Source organism: Plectropomus leopardus, chromosome 13 (assembly GCF_026936395.1).
Source record: "Plectropomus leopardus strain MGB_pleo_1.0 chromosome 13, ASM2693639v1, whole genome shotgun sequence".
NCBI classification, from domain to species: domain Eukaryota; kingdom Metazoa; phylum Chordata; class Actinopteri; order Perciformes; family Serranidae; genus Plectropomus; species Plectropomus leopardus.
In genome coordinates, this window is record NC_142188.1 from 8,319,307 (window position 1) to 8,336,737 (window position 17,431).

General features: G+C 40.5%; 1 protein-coding gene across 2 annotated transcripts in view; it reads right to left on the bottom strand.

Annotated features, from left to right (window-relative positions):
* The window catches only part of slc8a1b (solute carrier family 8 member 1b), a 189,606-nt gene that overhangs the window by 160,639 nt on the left and 11,536 nt on the right, over positions 1-17,431 (bottom strand). For both annotated transcript variants that reach the window (XM_088086131.1, XM_042501705.2), the window contains exons 2-4: positions 10,732-11,658; positions 7,363-7,527; positions 4,211-5,001 (exon numbers count right to left, since the gene is read on the bottom strand). In XM_088086131.1, coding sequence (XP_087942257.1) covers positions 4,211-5,001; positions 7,363-7,527; positions 10,732-11,607 — 1,832 coding nt within the window. In that variant the 5' untranslated portion in view covers positions 11,608-11,658. The remainder of the gene's footprint in view (positions 1-4,210; positions 5,002-7,362; positions 7,528-10,731; positions 11,659-17,431) is intronic.

Sequence of the window (17,431 nt, forward strand, 5' to 3'; positions counted from 1 at the left end):
ATTTTCTTTATTGTTTACTAAATGTTATAGGTTTGTTTGTTGACTTGCAGTCTCTGTCAACAGCACATTGTGGTCACATGTCAACGGCAGCTATTTTTAACTCGCATCACATTGAGAGGTGTGAGACTTTACCCGGAAGACAACAGACAGCCAAGCATTTTCCTGTTTCCTACCTACTGTATGCCTCTAAAGCTTGGAGCCAGAATGTATCATTACATATATTACAAGATTTGCGAAGAGGGAGAAATTGTGTTAAAATCCAGGCAAAAATACTCGGGTGCAAAATAAAAATATACTTAGCTGCAGGGCACAGAAGAGGTCTGCCCGCTGGGGGCTCGAAATAAACAGTTCATTTCTCTTCGTTTGCCTTAAAAAGAGAAATAAACTATATATTTGGAGGCTACAGAGTGCAGCCCTTCTTTTGCCCAACATTAAAAGATTTCCCTGTTATCCAGCAAGCTTTAGACTAGAATTACCGCCCTGTGGTTGTATGCCTCCCCAAATCCAGTCAAGTTGCTGTTACAGTTTACATCCGTGTCTGCCCAGAGATGTCTGTGTGAACTTTTGTCAGAATCAGCATATAAATTCTTGAGGTATGGACAAGAAAATGTGTTGTGTGGTCACAGTGATCGTGACCTTTGACCATCAAATGCTGAACATTTCATCCTTGAGTCAAAGTGGGACTTTTTTTGCCAAATTTGAAGAAACACCCTATAGGTCTACTTTTGATATCAAGCATGAATCTGATTCAACTTCACAGTGATCTTGACCTTTGACCACCAATTCTAATAATTTCTTTGTTAAGTCCACATGAATCTTTGTGCCAAATTTCGATAGAGTACCTAAAGGTCTTTATTAGATATCATGAGAATAAGAATGAGGCAGATGAGGTCACAGTGACCTTGACCTTTGACCTATGACCACCAAAATCTAGTTAGTCTATCCTTGAGTGTAAGTGAATGTTCCTGCCAAATTAGAAGAAATTCCCTGCAGGCCTTCTTGAGATATCATGTTCACAAGAGTTCACAAGGGCTGATGGACAAAAAGAAGGACAGATAGATGGACAGATGGACAACCTGAAGACAAAGCTTCCCACCACAGCTATAACGGGCATGGAAGCATAAAAATAGTCAGCAGTAATGTTACAGTATCTGTGAATAGGAAGCTAAAGCCTGTAAAAACATATATAGCCATGATCCTATCACTCATTAGACTACTATTCATGTAATGGTGACCATTTTGAACATTAAGAGAAGATTTAGAGGCAGTTAAAGATTAAGTGGTTGAAAGACACAGCATGGTAATCAAACTTGTGATTTTCTGGTTACAAAATGGCCTCTCTCTACATGATGTAGCCGTGGTTTGAAATGCTTTCCACTTCAGGCACTGGTATTATAGTTTACAGTCGTTCTGCTCCACCTCTGGTTCTTTCCCCTGGGAAACACACACACATCTACACACAAGAATACACACAGTAACCACGATAGCCGGAAGGACAGTCCATCATTTGATTTGGACAAAGTGTTATTAAAACCCACTTAGTCCTGGCTGTAAGAGCTACAAGCTATGGAAACTATGCAGTCTGCCACAGGCTCAAACAGCCAGCCCTGCAGACATCTGCTTCAAATCTGACCAAAAACTGAAGAAAGGGAGACAGCGAGAGAAAGTTTTAGACTACCGTTACTAACACAGCATCGCTCCCATTCATTCATTATGACAGCACACTTTGTGTCATGTCTTTAAAGCCCTCCTTCCCTGCAAACAATCTGAACATTTTCAAACAAGCGCTGTGAGCAAACTTTTGGTTTCCAAGGCAAACTACTGCAGCTAACAACTGATGCCTGCCAGCTGAAAACAGACAGACTCTACATCTCCTCCCATCTGTATATCTAAAGTCTAAAGTAAAGTCCAGTCCATATCCACAGTCCCATATCAAGTCTAATATCTCAATAATCTTTACAGGCATGCAGCTTCAATAATTCTCAACCTCAATCTTTCCAAAAGACAAAGAAAATATCCCTCCAAAAGATTTTCATAGGCAACACTCTGTGATAATGAATTGGTCCAAGGGCGTTCTCAAAGCCTGCTGACAACTCCCATAAACTAGCAAGTGGCCCAAACTGTAAAAAAAAGAAAAGGCCAACTGTTAGGAACTGTGAAGTTTATTGTACTCCCGCTAAAGCTACAAGCCCAACAAGACTACAGGCCACCACAAGAAGGCTTAACTGCAAACAGTAATTTGTGGTGACATCGTGAACACACCCACCCTGCTGTATGAGAGAACGAGTGGGAGAGAGAGAGACCAGTAGACCACCTTATCGAGTGTTTTAACAGAAAACAATAATTTTGCACCGGTTGAGTGTTTTGTTAAAAACACTATTTTCACCTCACATTGTGGGAACATCACCACATGGAGAGTGTGTTAAGTGTTAAATGTGTGTGCACATGTGGGTCCATGTAAAAACAGGTTAAATTTCAGCTTGATGAAAAAAAGAGCACCACTGAAAACAGCTTTTCAACGGTTGCATGGTAACAACACACGGCCAAACACTTCAACACAGGCAACAATTTGATGGAAACACAAGATTCAAGTAAACAGTAGACACAGGGATAATGCAGAAAGACAATGTATCACTAGTAGTACTAAAAATGTCTAGGAACCAGAAAAATATATTGACATTTACAACGCAAACCTAAAAAAAAAGTTTATTTTCACTGATGCGTCCTTTTAGAAATTAGAAATAGTCTGGACTTAATGTCGAGTGCTAAAAATCTTAAATTTAACGTGAGGGATGCCCGATATTATCAGAGAGTTTTTTGTATTGGCTGATATTTATGTTAATTCCTCACAGAGGAGACTCGATGATGAAAGTTGATATTTTGATATCAGTATTGGTTATAAATCTATACATCAGATATCGGCAAAAACAGTTAAGACATCTTAGCATACAAGAATGCATTATGATAACAATATCAAAGTTTACCCGATGCTGTTATTTGGAACGTATTCCTATCAATTCTACAAAATTGTCAGTATCTGAGTCAACCACTGAGTCAACATTTGAGTCGGTGTATGTATAATACTACCAGCTACTGTCCAGTAATGATCAAACACACAAATGTGTACTCACAGCCGTGGGTTTCACAATAAAAGATTCAAGAACAAAAGAGGACTTTGGTTTTGAGCCAGAGTGGTCAGCAATTGTACAAACATTTGGCTGATTGCTGGGGCTAATTCCTCACACTGCGAGTGGGTCAGGATATGGAGTACAGTCGCCGGCTGTGAGTGAAATCACTACTGTGGTAAAAGGCCTCCTGAAATGTGGTCAAATAGCAATCACGGACCTCACCATGAGTTACCATCAGATAATAAGGCCTCTGCGTCGGGCTGAGAAGACCTTTGAATGGTGGCAGTGGCATTTCACAGCAGGGATCCTTAAATGGAGCTCTAAGTTCTGTTCACACGGAGCAAGACAACAAAAAAAGTATTTCGCTGGCTGCGTGAGTGGTTGCTCTGGGATGTTCTCACACAGGATAAAGCCATCTAAAAGGGCAACTGGCAATCATTTTTTAAAAACCTTTGTGTATCCAAATGAAGTTGACTAGATAGACACTCCTGCTCGCCCTGATTCCCTGCTGCTTGATTAATTCATGTACTGCTTCCAGCAACCTTTTGATTTTCCCTTAAGTGCCTTGCTTAAGGAAACTTCAAGACTTCTCATTCAATTTCCATCTCCTGACATTCCATCCACTTAAAATTCAAACCATCAACATTCAACAAATAACCCAGTTTCCCAACTTCTTGGCTCCTGCAATTTGCGAGCTTAACCTGCAGCGCTGACTGTACAGCAACACCGAGAAATCAATAAAACCCACAGAAGACTAAAACAGCAGCAGAATCCAAAGCAAAGAGGAATAAACAGACTGATGGAGATAAAAGAAGAGAATGAATGAGCCAAAGTAGAGACAGGGTAAAGAGGGGCGAGGAGTCGTTGATTTTGTCCCCAATGAGCAGTCCGCCTCGCCGCTCATCGTGACCACCACATCACACTCACACCCTCGCTTTCTCACATCATCAGAAACAACATTCCCAGCATCACACCAACAGCGAGCGTGAAAAATAAATCAAGAAAAACAAGCGGATAATGACACTGCAGCTGCATAAAATTAACGATTCAAACTAAAAGGTAGACTGATCAAAGTTACTCACAAGATCTCGTCGTTCTGAAATTCCAGGATGCCGTGAGTGTCTTCGAAGTCCTCTCCGCCGCCTCGTGCTGTTCCCTCCACCGTCTTGTACGGCAGCATGACCACGCCGCGAGCCCCCGACGTTCTCAGCACCTTCACCTCCATAGTGCCGACGCTCTCGCTCACGTGGAATACAGGCTCCTCAAACGTAAAGATACCGGCGTGGTCGTCGTCAAAGATGGTAACGGTTGCTGTGGAGGGTATGCCGAGACACGCCATTGAGTCGACGTGATTAGCTGACTCGCCTTCTTCGGGCTCCTCGCCTTCTGACGTCAACACTCTGACGTTGGAGAGGTGAATCAGGAAGTTTTCATCCTCCTCAAAGATGTCGTCATCAATGATCCCCACACGGATCTCCTTCATTGTCTCGCCAGCCTTGAAGACCACCACGCCCTCTGTGAACTCGTAGTCTGAGCCGGCGTTGGCCGTGCCATCTTCCGTCCGGTAGTCCACAGCGATTGTTTTGCCCACGTCGCCACCACGTCGCACCACGTTCACCGCCACTGTGCCGCAGTTCTCAAGGCACTGGTAAGAACCGGGCTCAAATAAGATCTTAGAGATGGGGTCGTTATCACCAGCATCGGAGCGAACTTCGTGCATGCTGACGGCCTTGCGTGCCTGATCGGCGGCATGTTTCTTCAGGATGTTGCCAGCGCCTGTCATCAGCCGGGTGGCCTGGCAGCGGTAGAAGGCACGGCTCTTCTGCTGCTGGCTCAGGACTTGGTAGTTGGCAAGCTCAATGAGTTGTTCCACCTAAAAAACACGAAGGCAGAAAAACAGTGTGAAAAGGTTTTCTCCAGCATGATGAGTGGATGCCCAGATTGCTGGTAAAACTTGTATTTTAGTAAAGAAAATGTCAACTTTTGTTTTATATGAGAGAACATCGTTGAACACTGTCTGTCTGGCTGAATCACAGAGTTTAATCTTGTCTATATAAATAACATTTAATGGTGTGTCATGTGGGTGAATCCAACATTAGCAAAAATCAAAGATGTGACCTTACAATGATTCATCCTGTTAAAACACGTCAACAGAAATTCCATCAACAGTATCTGTGATTTGGCCACACTGAGGAATGTGCATCCGATGATCTTCTTGAGGCCATACACATCTGCACATGATGTGCAAGATGAAACATGAACAGTTTGGTAATTTCATTAGAAAAGAAGTCCTCCTTCAACAAGAGGATCCAGGTTCAAGCTCCCATGACAGCAACCATCCATCCTGCTCGGATATCCCTGAGAAATGCACTGAATTTTTGGGTCGATCCCAAAGTTTTGTCAGCATTTCTCCTTTCCATGCTTTCATCACCTCACTAAGTCAGTGAATTATTGGAGATCATATGAATCACTTTTTTTTCCTGGTTGGAAAAACAGCGGAGGTAATTACAGCCTTCATGGGTTGAACCAAAGATCCTATACAGAGTTACGGTCAAGAGTTTAATCTATTTTCTAAACTGCTGCTTGTGATATATTACGTAAAAATTGAGTAAACATGGTAATGATCTAATTCTTCATACAGAGAGGTGAATACATAGGGACTTGGCAGATATTGAAAAGGGCCTGGCTATGCTTGCTGGCTAGTGGTAACAATTTTAAATCAACACTTTGCTAATGAATACAACCTTTGCCTACTTTATTTTAAGCAAAATATATAAGTCTTCCTAGAGAGGGGACACTATGAATACTATGCTAAAACAATCATTAGGAGGAGATTCTCTCCTTCACTATTAGGTCAGCTAGCAAAACGGGGGCACCGGTATCAATATCTAGATCACAAACAGAGTGAGGATGTTGTGGGGAGATGAGGACCAATTTTAGAGATTTCAAATCCAACTTCTGGTCAAGTGTACAACAAGAAATATTGCAGAAGTTCAACTTTAAGCAATACACAGAGAAAGGAGTGCAAGTAGGCAAGACCCCTGCCAAGCTGCAAACCACTGCAGACCACTGTTCGAGACCAACAAACACAGCAACTGGGTATTTTGGTTGGTCATCACTACATCTTTTAGCAGCTTGTTAGCCACCAAACATGAATGATTTTTCCAGAGACATCAATATGTCTTCAAGAAGCTTTTTAACCACCAAAAGTGTGTATGTTAAGCCAAAATATGATCTTTTCATGACCATAAACCTACATATTTGTTCACAGTATTGTTGGAATGTGAAATTTCAGGGTATCTGCTATATATTAAAGTAATGGTTTTCTCACCAAGTTGCTTATTGCCTTATTTTTCTCCCATGCTCAAAGGTTTAAATACCCATGAAAGGTGTCTAAATGCATGATGTCAATCCAAGTTTCAAAGGATTAAAGCATTCCCGAGTAAACAAATCTTGTCATGCCATATTTGGTTTCTAAAAGACAGAAGATGTTTCTGTTTTCAAATACATATGTTGGCAAAGAAAGACACAGGAAAACAAAATGACAATGATGGACAATTTCTCATGCCAAGCCTACTCGAATTTAGTCCAGTTTTACTGTTATAATATCATCTCAGGATTAGAATTAAAAATAAATTCACTTTGGATATGTATTAAGAAATTGCTAATCTGCTAAATAAAGGTGATCTCCAAAATTCCTAATCCATAGAGTACTGTCAGTAATGGATGACAAATGCTGTACTTCCCATTACAGCTCTACAATCTTGTACGGATGTCTGATAACTGTACAGCACTGTATAGTAGGAAGAAGTAGGTAGTATGAGACTGTTAAAAAAGACTCTGCAGCAATGACACAGAGACACGATGTGTTTATCATACCGGCAGACAGACAGGCAGTTAGATGAATTGCCAATATTAGAACTGAAGCATCTGTTTGCCTTTTTATTTACATATTGATTTAATGGGTGCTGGGTTTGCTTTGCAATTTTCTTTTTTTAGATGTATCATTATCAAATTAATTTGCGAGCTTGGGATGAGACCTTAACAGCATTCATCACTATAATCACCATTATAATGGAAGCAGATAGGAAGTGTGTCATCTGTTGCTGCTTATTTTGTCAGTTTGTTCCCTATAAAGGATAGCAACGCTGAGAAAAACAACCCAGACAGGAGCGGCAGTGACAGGATGTTTTTCTGCTCTCTACATGGGGTCCTTTTTGACTTTGTTACTCACCTCCTTGTCAGGGTGTTTCTGCTTGAGCTCCTTCAGGATCTTGGCCATGTCTCTGCGGGTCTCCTCCTCGTCCAGATCCTTCTCATCAATATCCAAACCCAGTGGACCATCCAGGAAGTCAACACCATGGGAGTTCAGCATCTTGCCATCCATCTCAATGTCCACCTTGTAACAGAAAAGAAAGCAATTTAATCAGAACTATTGATTTTAAGCACTGGAGCAATATGTCAAATCTCAAGGTACAGGAATTTCTGGTGCTGCCATGAAGGTGAACCTGGGAGTGTACAAATAATGGCTTAGAAAAACCAAGCACACAAAGCTAAAAGTTTATAGTGTCCAAGTAGCAAGCTTCAAGGCTGAAAAATGAAACCAATGCAAAGTGCCACGAGCTGCAGTTCCTTAAATGGCTACTTGAGGCTGGCTCCAGGTGTGAGTCGATCTCAATACACCCACGTGTTAAAATGGACAATGTTTACAAAACATGTTTACAGCCTGGTAAAAAAATATTTCTAGTCTTTATAGGTAATTTCCTCCATTCATGACAACTGTACGGGGGAGAAATATTATACAGCTCACCCATTTAATGTTATAAAAGTTTGAAGTTATGCATAATTAAGGGCATGGCAACATGACAAGTCGCTACCACAGAGATTTATTTGAGTGTGTTTTGAATGATAATTGTAAGCATTTAGCTTTTAGCATTTAGTTGAATTTTAAGCAAGTTCTTTTTTGGGGGGTGGTTTTACACCTTTTTTTCCATTTGTGAATTTGGCAGTTAATGGTTGCTGTAAATGCACTGTGCTAATTTAGCTAGCAGCTAGTATAAGGATTATCTCTACCCTCTTCTGCAGATAAAATACCTCTCTATCAAAAAAAAGATGGTGATGGCCAAAACTCAAAACTTATGGCTTCAAAACAGGAGTCAACAAATCACCGGGTGATATCACATGTGGCTGCTTCTATTATTTTATACAGTCTGTGGTCATTTCTGTGAAGCCTTATGTGCCATAGGGGATGAAGAGGAGTAAGTAAGTTTGGTAATATCTGTGGTGTTGGTTTTACTCATATCCTAAGCTAAAGGTGAATTCCCTGGTTTTCTTTAAGAAATGTCTGTGTTATTTTAAGCAGACACTAGAATCAGCTTTTTTTTAGACATGTTAACGATATGTCAGCCATCTGTTCCCAGCAGAGTAAAGAGCTTATTCTGCTATTTACTGAAAGCCTGTTTTCCTTTGAGTACAGTTTTATTGATGAAATGTCTTTTAGCTCTTTAAGCATGATGGCAATTTAAAACTTCTAAATTATTGGGCTTTCCCCTCTGGGACAGTGTTGGGTTTGATTCAGTGATTTATTTTAGCCACAAGTTGAGATGAAAGTGCTCTTCATGTGCTAATGGAGCATTGATTCTTAATAATCTCATCAAACAAATGAGAGAAAAAGTAACACCAGTAATTTTGGGAGGGAGAGACAGACTCTTAATTTACTGAGTGGTGACTAAATGTACCGTAAGGCACAAAACTAAAAATTTAATTAGATCCATTTGATGCACTGCATAGGACATCACACAAAGCTTTGATGGTAATCAAAACAGGAAATTAAAAAGTGACATTAGTTAGAAAGTATTTGTGTTTGCAGTAATATGCTTCATGGCATGAGTTGGCAGAACTCCAGTCAGTAATACAGATAATTGTTTCAGATACATGTTACTCATGAACTCACTTCCGCCTACATAGAGGGCCTTATCTGCTCTTTTATTTTTTTTCCGCCATATGCTTGTATGAGGACAGCTTAATTAATTTCCACCAGTCGGCTGTTTTCTAACTGATATGCCTATGGGAAAGAGAGAGCTCCCAGCAACACTACTGACAGATTTTTAGCTCATGAAATGCGTAGTATTCCACACTAGATTAGATGAGTTCCATAAATACCACCATCGTTTTTATCATTTCTATTGTTGTCGTTGTCATCTTCACCATCATAGACTGCTGGTGGGGCGGCAGCATTTTTCTTAACAAAGCGTTAACAATTGAAAGCAAATCCCTGCTTTTTATGTTACAAAATCTAAATATTACAAGAAGAAAATGGTGGTATTGTACGTTTCTCTAAACCATAAATACGTTACATTTGCACCTTTCATACATGTCATATCAACATTTCTAAAGTGACGTAGTACATGAACTGACTTTGTCAGCTGAGAGGTAGAGGGGACGATGGATGGCGTTAAACCTAGGCGAGACAAAGTTGCAGACGACTGCAAATGACTGTTCAAGACCAACAAACATTAAAACCAGTTGTTTTTTAGTGAGTCATTGCCATTTTCTTCAGCTGGGATAATTCCACATCATTTTTGAGACATCGCTACATTTCCTGCTAGGATTGTGCACCCAAAACCAAGTATTAAAGCTAAAACATGATCTCATTACATTTAATGTTAAGAAATGTAAAGTGTCAACACATCCACTACATAGTAACATACAAATGTAACATAAACATGGTTTGCTGAAACACAGAATGCAAAAAAAAGTTTTCTGGCGATTGGTTTGGCATGTTAGATTTAGCTGAACTGAAATTAAAGATTATGAGAAATGATATTGGTACCAGATGTAGTTGTAAAAATCTACAGGATCTAATGATTATTCTAATGTTACTGGTATTGGTAGTAATGACGATAGCAATAGGAGTGTAATAATAATTCTGATTATTTTCATATTTTTGACCATCATCTCATTTGATTCTTAAACATTGTACAAACCAAAGTAATTGGTGAGATGTGGGAAGATGTCAAGATCATTACAACTAAGTCTGACAGAGCAAGAAATATAATTTTTAGACAAGTTGTAAACAAGCCATTTTTGAGAGCTGAAACCAAAAGTGATCAAGTCTAATGGGAATAATAATCCCTCATTGCACAAAGAAACTGAAGACTGGCAGCCTGGGTAATAACTTGACTTCCTGGCTTTGTTTTCTCTTCCAGCTAGGTTTGGCTGAAATGGGTTTTGTTAAAAATCAGTCTGATTGTTTATCACCATGTGTTTCTTGCCTTTTCCTGACATTTTTTTTAGTGATTTTACTGCATTCCTAGATCTCATCAAATGCCTTAGTGAATTCAGTATTATTACTGATAGCCAAAACAAGGAATTAACACTCGAGTTGTAATAAACTGGAAAGCTTAATGATTAAAAAAAAAGTCTGGAAAAGTCTATCAGTGTTTTAGGAAGCTTTTATCATTGTGTGGATAATTAATTCTATTAATATTCATACAACTGTGGGAAGCTCTGCTGTAGCAGTAATGGGTGCAATACTAATGCAAAACAACAATGTTAACGGTAGTGCTAGTGGTAGTTCTAGTGTTAATTCTTACGCGCATACCTTGGAAGGAAGTGGACGGTCACCCTCAGTCTCGATGATCATGCCACGCTGCTTGCCAGTGCGGTAGCGTTTGTACACATACTTGTAGAACAGCAGGCGGCGGTCGGCCACCCAGGCGAACACCACACAGATGGGGAAGAAGAGGAACGTGAGCAGCCCCTCCCACACCTGCACAACGCCAGGCGAGATCACGGACAAGATCAGGTAGAGCCAAATGTAGGCGAAGATACTCCAGGTGGCCGTTACGAAGAAGACGCGGAGGTGCTTGACCTTCCTTGTCTCGCCATCGGGCACGACGTACACACAAAGCCCGATGATGACAAACATGTTGAACGCCGCAGAGCCTACAATGGTGGAGGGGCCCAGTGCACCAGCTTGAAACCCGTGACCTATGACCTCTATGACAGACAGCAGGATCTCGGGAGCTGAAGAGCCCAGAGCCATGAGGGTGAGATTGGAGACGGTCTCATTCCAGATCCGAACAGTGGTGGTTGTGGTTTCTCCGTTGGGTTTCTTGATGGTGATCTCCTTTTCCTGCGACGTGATGACCTCTATGGATGCCATGAAACGGTCTGCGATGATTGACACACCCAGGAACATGTAGACCAGAGCCACAAAGTAAACTGTTGCCCTGGCCACTTTGTCACCAAATGACGGGTTTTGGGGCTCCCAAACAGGCAGGACCACCCCTTTTGCGCACGCCTCGGGCTTGCTGCATTCAGTTTTATTCGTGGACACCGCCGAAACAGAGCCACCCAAGTTCGTCTCAGGGGGAGCCCCGGCCGAAGTGGGATGGAGCTCAAGGAGGAGAATCACCACCACGACTGCTAGCCTCAGGGCGGGGGACAGGAGGGAGGAGTGATCCCAGCGACCCATGGTGACGTCCGAACCAAAACAGTGAGGTGACGACTAATGAGGATGTTGAACCTTTAGAGAGAAAGAGAAAAGTTCAGATTAGACCATCACAGACCTTATGAATGTTGTTCAAAACAGGAACATGTTTGGATGAAAGGTTTTAAATTTGATTTTTGATTATTTCAAGATATGGGATGATATTTCACAAGAGTATACTGCAGGCATTTGGGTTTAACCTGCTGCAGGACTTTGTAATATCATTTAATGTCAACAACTTTTGGTAACTCTGGCTTATATTTTTGTTTAACTTCAAGTAATTTCTAAAGGGTCACATTTTTAAAGGACACACACTGAATTAGTGATACTTAACTTACAAGCCATAGGCCAAATCTGACCCCATTTTCTAATTCATTCATTCAGTCATTAGCCATAACTGCATAACCTCTTTAAGGTCACAGAGGGGCTGGAGCCCATCCCAGCTGTCAATGGGCGAGAGGCAGGGTACACTCTTGATAGATCGCTGGACTATCACAGGCTGACAGCCATCCACACTCACATCTACAGCCGATTTAAAGTCGTCCATTAACCTAAATGTCTTTAGGCTGTGGGAGGAAGCTCGAGAACCCAGAGAAAATCCACACTGACACGAGGAGAACATATATTTGTGTGTGAGTCGATAGTGCTAACCACTACACTACCATGCTGCCTATTTTCTCATTCACCATGCCGCCACTGGCATTTTCTAATGGACAATAAAAATTAAATGATTGTTTTTGTACTTGTAGTAAACATAAGGTGCCACAGTGCATAACAGCACCAAATAGAGCTTTTTTTTATTAAAAAAAGGTGTCAGTGATGCATCCTTCACACCCCTGACAGAGGTTCAGGCGAAAGCCTCTATTGTCCTAAAACTGTAGGCACGTCCTAAAATCCTTGATGTCCTAAATCAGAGAAATGTCCTAACATCCGAGAAATATCCTCAAATCCAAGAAATGTCCTAAAATCTGAGAAACTTTCTAAAATCTGAGATATATCCTGAAGTCCTTGAAACATGATTAGGACTGCTGCGACTGGACCCTGGTCCACTGTAATTTTGTAAAATTGCCCCCCAAGCAAAGCAGATTGAGTATCCCTGCTCTAAAGTCACCTTTGCAGACTTTTGAGCAGTGAGGAGGCTCCCTATATGACACTCGATGCTTTAGAAAAATCAAAAAATAAACAGCCAAGTTCACTTTGAGGCCACAAAGAACCTCCGAACCACGAAAATGAAAACATATGTTTCAGGTAGGATGTTTGCTTAGCTGTTTGGGGGCAGCAAGTTCAAATAACCACACCAAAGATAAACGTCATCTCCTGAACTCAGCACTATATATTTCCAAGGAGCAACTTCTGAAATCTCCGTGCCACATTCCTGCAGCACTAATACCCTGCTGTTCCTCATGAAACCTGGGCAGGAATGGCTCTCTGAGATAACAGTCTGCTTGACTTCTGTCAACAACACAGGCGTGTGAATTAGGTTACTGTACTCACTGGCTTTGAAGCCAGACAGCCATCACTTGAAGGTAATTTTGTATAACGAATTCTATTTCTAAAACTGGCTGGTACGATAACGAAAAGCTTACTGGAAAATTAAAATAAGTATGCACAGGTAGTGAATGTGCATACTCACGGCTTCTTAGATTGGCACACATTTTTATCAATTGCTTGCAGTTTTAAGTCTTGAGAGATTCAGTATGTAACGTTAACCATCTCACAGCAATTTCTGATCTTTTAGATCACATTTTGTCCATTTTTTTTTTTCAGCTTGCTGTCAGTCAACTAATCAATAAATTAACTCATCATTAAAGCTACAGTAGATAGATCAGTTTGCCATATTTGGTGAAACTGTCACTATATCCTCAAAGTCGGGCATGAAACAGATTATCTGTGAAAAAACAGGATTCTCGGGCGCCTTCTTGTTCTCTCCTAATGAGAGCAAGAATCCACTGCACCTGAGAGAAAACAACCAATCAGAGCCAGGAGGAGTCTCTAAAGCAGTGTCAATCACTGCACAACAACAGTTTATACGGCAGAGACAAGTAAACAGAAGAAGACTGTCTCAGGGAAGGGAAAGTGAAACCCAGCTTTTCGTCTTCGGTCTTCTTCTGTTTGCTTGTGTTTGCCGTGAAAGCTGTTGTTGGCAGGAGAGGGATGGGCACTTTTTTCATAGCTAGTGGTTGTTTCTAAGCTATTGTGTTAGCAAAATTTCAACTGAGAGAGAGTGTGTGAGTAAATGAGCTGTCATCGATACTGAATTAGAGGCTCCTCCTCGGCTGCAAATGGTTGTCTTGTTTGGTGTGATTGATTCTTGGAAATGTAATTAGGAGCACAAGGAGGAGCCACAGAAAATACATTTTTCAGACTGGTCTCATGCACTGTTCGTATGTTTCCCTGTGAAAATTAAGCAACATATTCTTATAAATCTAATTGGAAATGCAATTAGGAGCACAAGGAGGGGCCATGTTGGATGGATTTTTTAGGCTGGTGTCATGCACTGTTGGCATGCTTTCCAATGAAAATTAAGCAACAAAATTCAGTATAAATCCAATATAATCATGGACCAGGAAATTGTGTATAATCTAAGTATTTTGGAAGGATGAAATCATATGACCAGTGTTCTGATGGGAGTGAAGGAAGCGGTGGTTGGGGTGGTGGATGGGTCACAAAACACAGGACTTTCCCATGACACTTTCCCCCAGGGACCACTGTTCGACACCATGTGAACATCGTCATTTTAAGGTGCCATGCTTCTTTGTCAAAACCTAATGTCATTAAATTAATTCCCCTCAACCTAAATGCCTGGTGATGTTTATTTTCCGAAACCTAACCTAAGTAACTACCTGCCTAAATCTTACCTAAATAACTTATATAGGTTACGCACTAACTTAACATTACATTTGTATAGGATATAAGTATATAAGTTTATGTTGTGTGTGTATAATGTCATTCACGGTGTGGTAATTTGTAGTAGGGGACAACAGATTTTCGGACTGGCCGATTACTAGGGCTAATATTTGGCATTTTGCTGATTACCTGTATCGGTATTTTATTTTAATGATTGCCGATCAAATTAAATAAAAAGTGCATTTTTCATTGTAAATTCATATTGGTTCCAAATAGTGGTTATCTGTCTCATTAACTACTAATAATAAGTATCGGTATCGGCCCTGAAAACCAATTATCATCTACTCCTAAATCCTAGGATATCATATGAGCTGCTATATGAGAAAACGCTGCATTTTTTTCACAGATTATTAGCGGAGAGCCCCTTGAGATGAACCATCTCGTTTTAGAGGCAGTCCAACACAAAGCATACATTACAATAGACACAATCACAACACAGAGCATGCATACATGACTCTTATTTACTGACCCACCCCCAACTGACAGGATATAGCAATCAGTTCAGCAAATCTGAAGTTAAACTATTTTGATGTATATTAGGTGTTTGCCTTGCCGCACTCAACCTTTCACATTTTGACCTGCTACTGTGTGTGTACATGTCAACTTTTTCTTCAACCATGTAAACTGGTGGAATAACTAAAACACTTGACTGTGTGTCACATTTTCTGTTTTCTGTTGTTAGCCTAGTTATTTACTAAAAAAACCCCACTGTTTAAACAGCATTTTAAGTGAAGCAAGGAGGATATTTTGCCATAACTAGGCCACTATCTGAGAGACCATAAAATCCCAACTCTGAGACTTCAAATCAGTCACTCAGTTTCCAAGTGACTGCTTGCACACGAACATAAAAAGAGGCGAAATTTAATGTAGAGGAAACATAATTAGCTAAGAATCAATTTCAATGAAATAAAAGTGTCCCTGTAGCCCAACACATAGTCAGGGCAGTTACTACTCATAACAAGCTGATTGCACATTGTTGGGTCATTTTCCACGGGGAGAGTAATCCATCCGTACAGAAATGCTGTGGTTATGAGAATGGACCATGCACAGAGTACTCACATTTTGTGTGCAATTAAAACTGTTTGCTGCCTTCATGAAGGTGTAAAAGTGTCTGCATTCAGGCAGAGTTAGAATCATAATTATAAACTTTATGTAGCTCCTGACAAAGCACAATTACATGGTGCTTCACAGAAAAGGAAGAAGCAGATATGTTCATTAGCATTTCCTCACTATGTTGATGTTGATGGATCTGCACAATGTTATGTTTCCTACCCATCTAGGCTACAGGGTTGCTTTCGAGAGTAGTAACCAGGAGACTAGTGGCTGCTTTGTGGTTAAACAGGATTGACACAACTTGGACTTCCAAAGTTATCAGCAGGAAGTTAGAATTAATTCCAAAATGCACAGGGAGCCAATGTGCATAGGTGGTCTTTGATAAGAGAAAGGAAGCGGACGAAGGCAAAGGGATGCGGGTGATTTCATGTTTAAGTACAAGTTTCTGAGACACACGCACACATCCTCCCCAGAGGTTTTAGGGGATAAAACGAAAAATGCAAATATGCCTTTCAATGTTGCCAAATTTATGGAATAACAGAGCGTCCAGACAGATTTTGAATAAGTGTGCCCATGTATTCTCTGTGGAGCTGAGACGCCTACAAGCAAAGGAGAGAATGAATGACTGTCTGCTATGTTTTTTATGTTATGTTAGGCAGTATACACAGCTCTGTGTATAAAAAGGTAGAGTTGGATGAATTTTTTAGACCGCATTATGTGTATTTTTTGCTGGTACTGTCTAAAATAAGTGGGCCAATATTATATAAACATAACAGCAGATCCTTTTTACTCTTAAACATCAGTATTTGTGTCTGACATGAGAATCTGAAATCTGTGAGGCTACGGAAAGGAAATACTTTAATGTTATATTTAACGCCTTTCAGTGGAATGGTGATCATGTCATCGTTGACCAAAGTTACTGAAATTAACCTTGAGGGGAATGTGAACATCTGGACCAAATTTAATGGAAGTCTATTCAATACTTGTTCAGACATTTCAACTGAAAATCACTTTAAAATGTCAACCTTAAGGTGCAATAACTGACCGACTATGAATGTATGTCCAAAATCTCTTGGCCATCAGTAAAATAATTGTTAGGCTATTTCAGTCTGGAAAAAAAGTGGACAGAACTATCAATATCCCTAAGATCCTGCCATTAGCATGCCAAAAAATATCATTTCACTTTTGTAATATTTATTTTAATTATCGTATATCACCCAGTCAGTGATGGTGAAAATGGGTATTTACACTTGATTTTTAAAACTAGAGGAAGTCCATATTTATAAGCACCTTTCCCAAATGTGGTCTAGCTCTCAAATGTTCAGGAATATTTCCTGACTGGGTCATGAGTGCATGCGAGCACGGACTGATATTCACGGAAATATGTACCACGAATTTCCCACCTCAAGACCTGGCTACATTCAGGAAAATGCTGCAATAGTTGTGTTGTGAATGGAAGCAGCAACACAAGTATGTAAAGGGTCCGTGTCCATCTGCCGAAAGACAGTTTTATGTGGAGTGAGCGAACCCATCACGACATTCAGCTGATGACATATTTGAATCTGCAACTTGTTAATCCTCATGTTATGCCAATGCTATCATGGACAATTGCTTGTCTTGCAATCTTGTTCAGTATAAAATACACCACAAGAACATTAGCACCTGACAAAACAGCTCTTTGCCCACCAATAATAACACACATACTTCTGCCGCATACACTTACATCCAGCTTTGCCCTATCATCATCTTTCGCTGATGCATTTTATTGCATCCATAAGTGTTGCATTATTGTCGCCATTTGCTGGACTGTCCCTTGCGCCATCTATTTCGGTATTGTCATGATATTTGT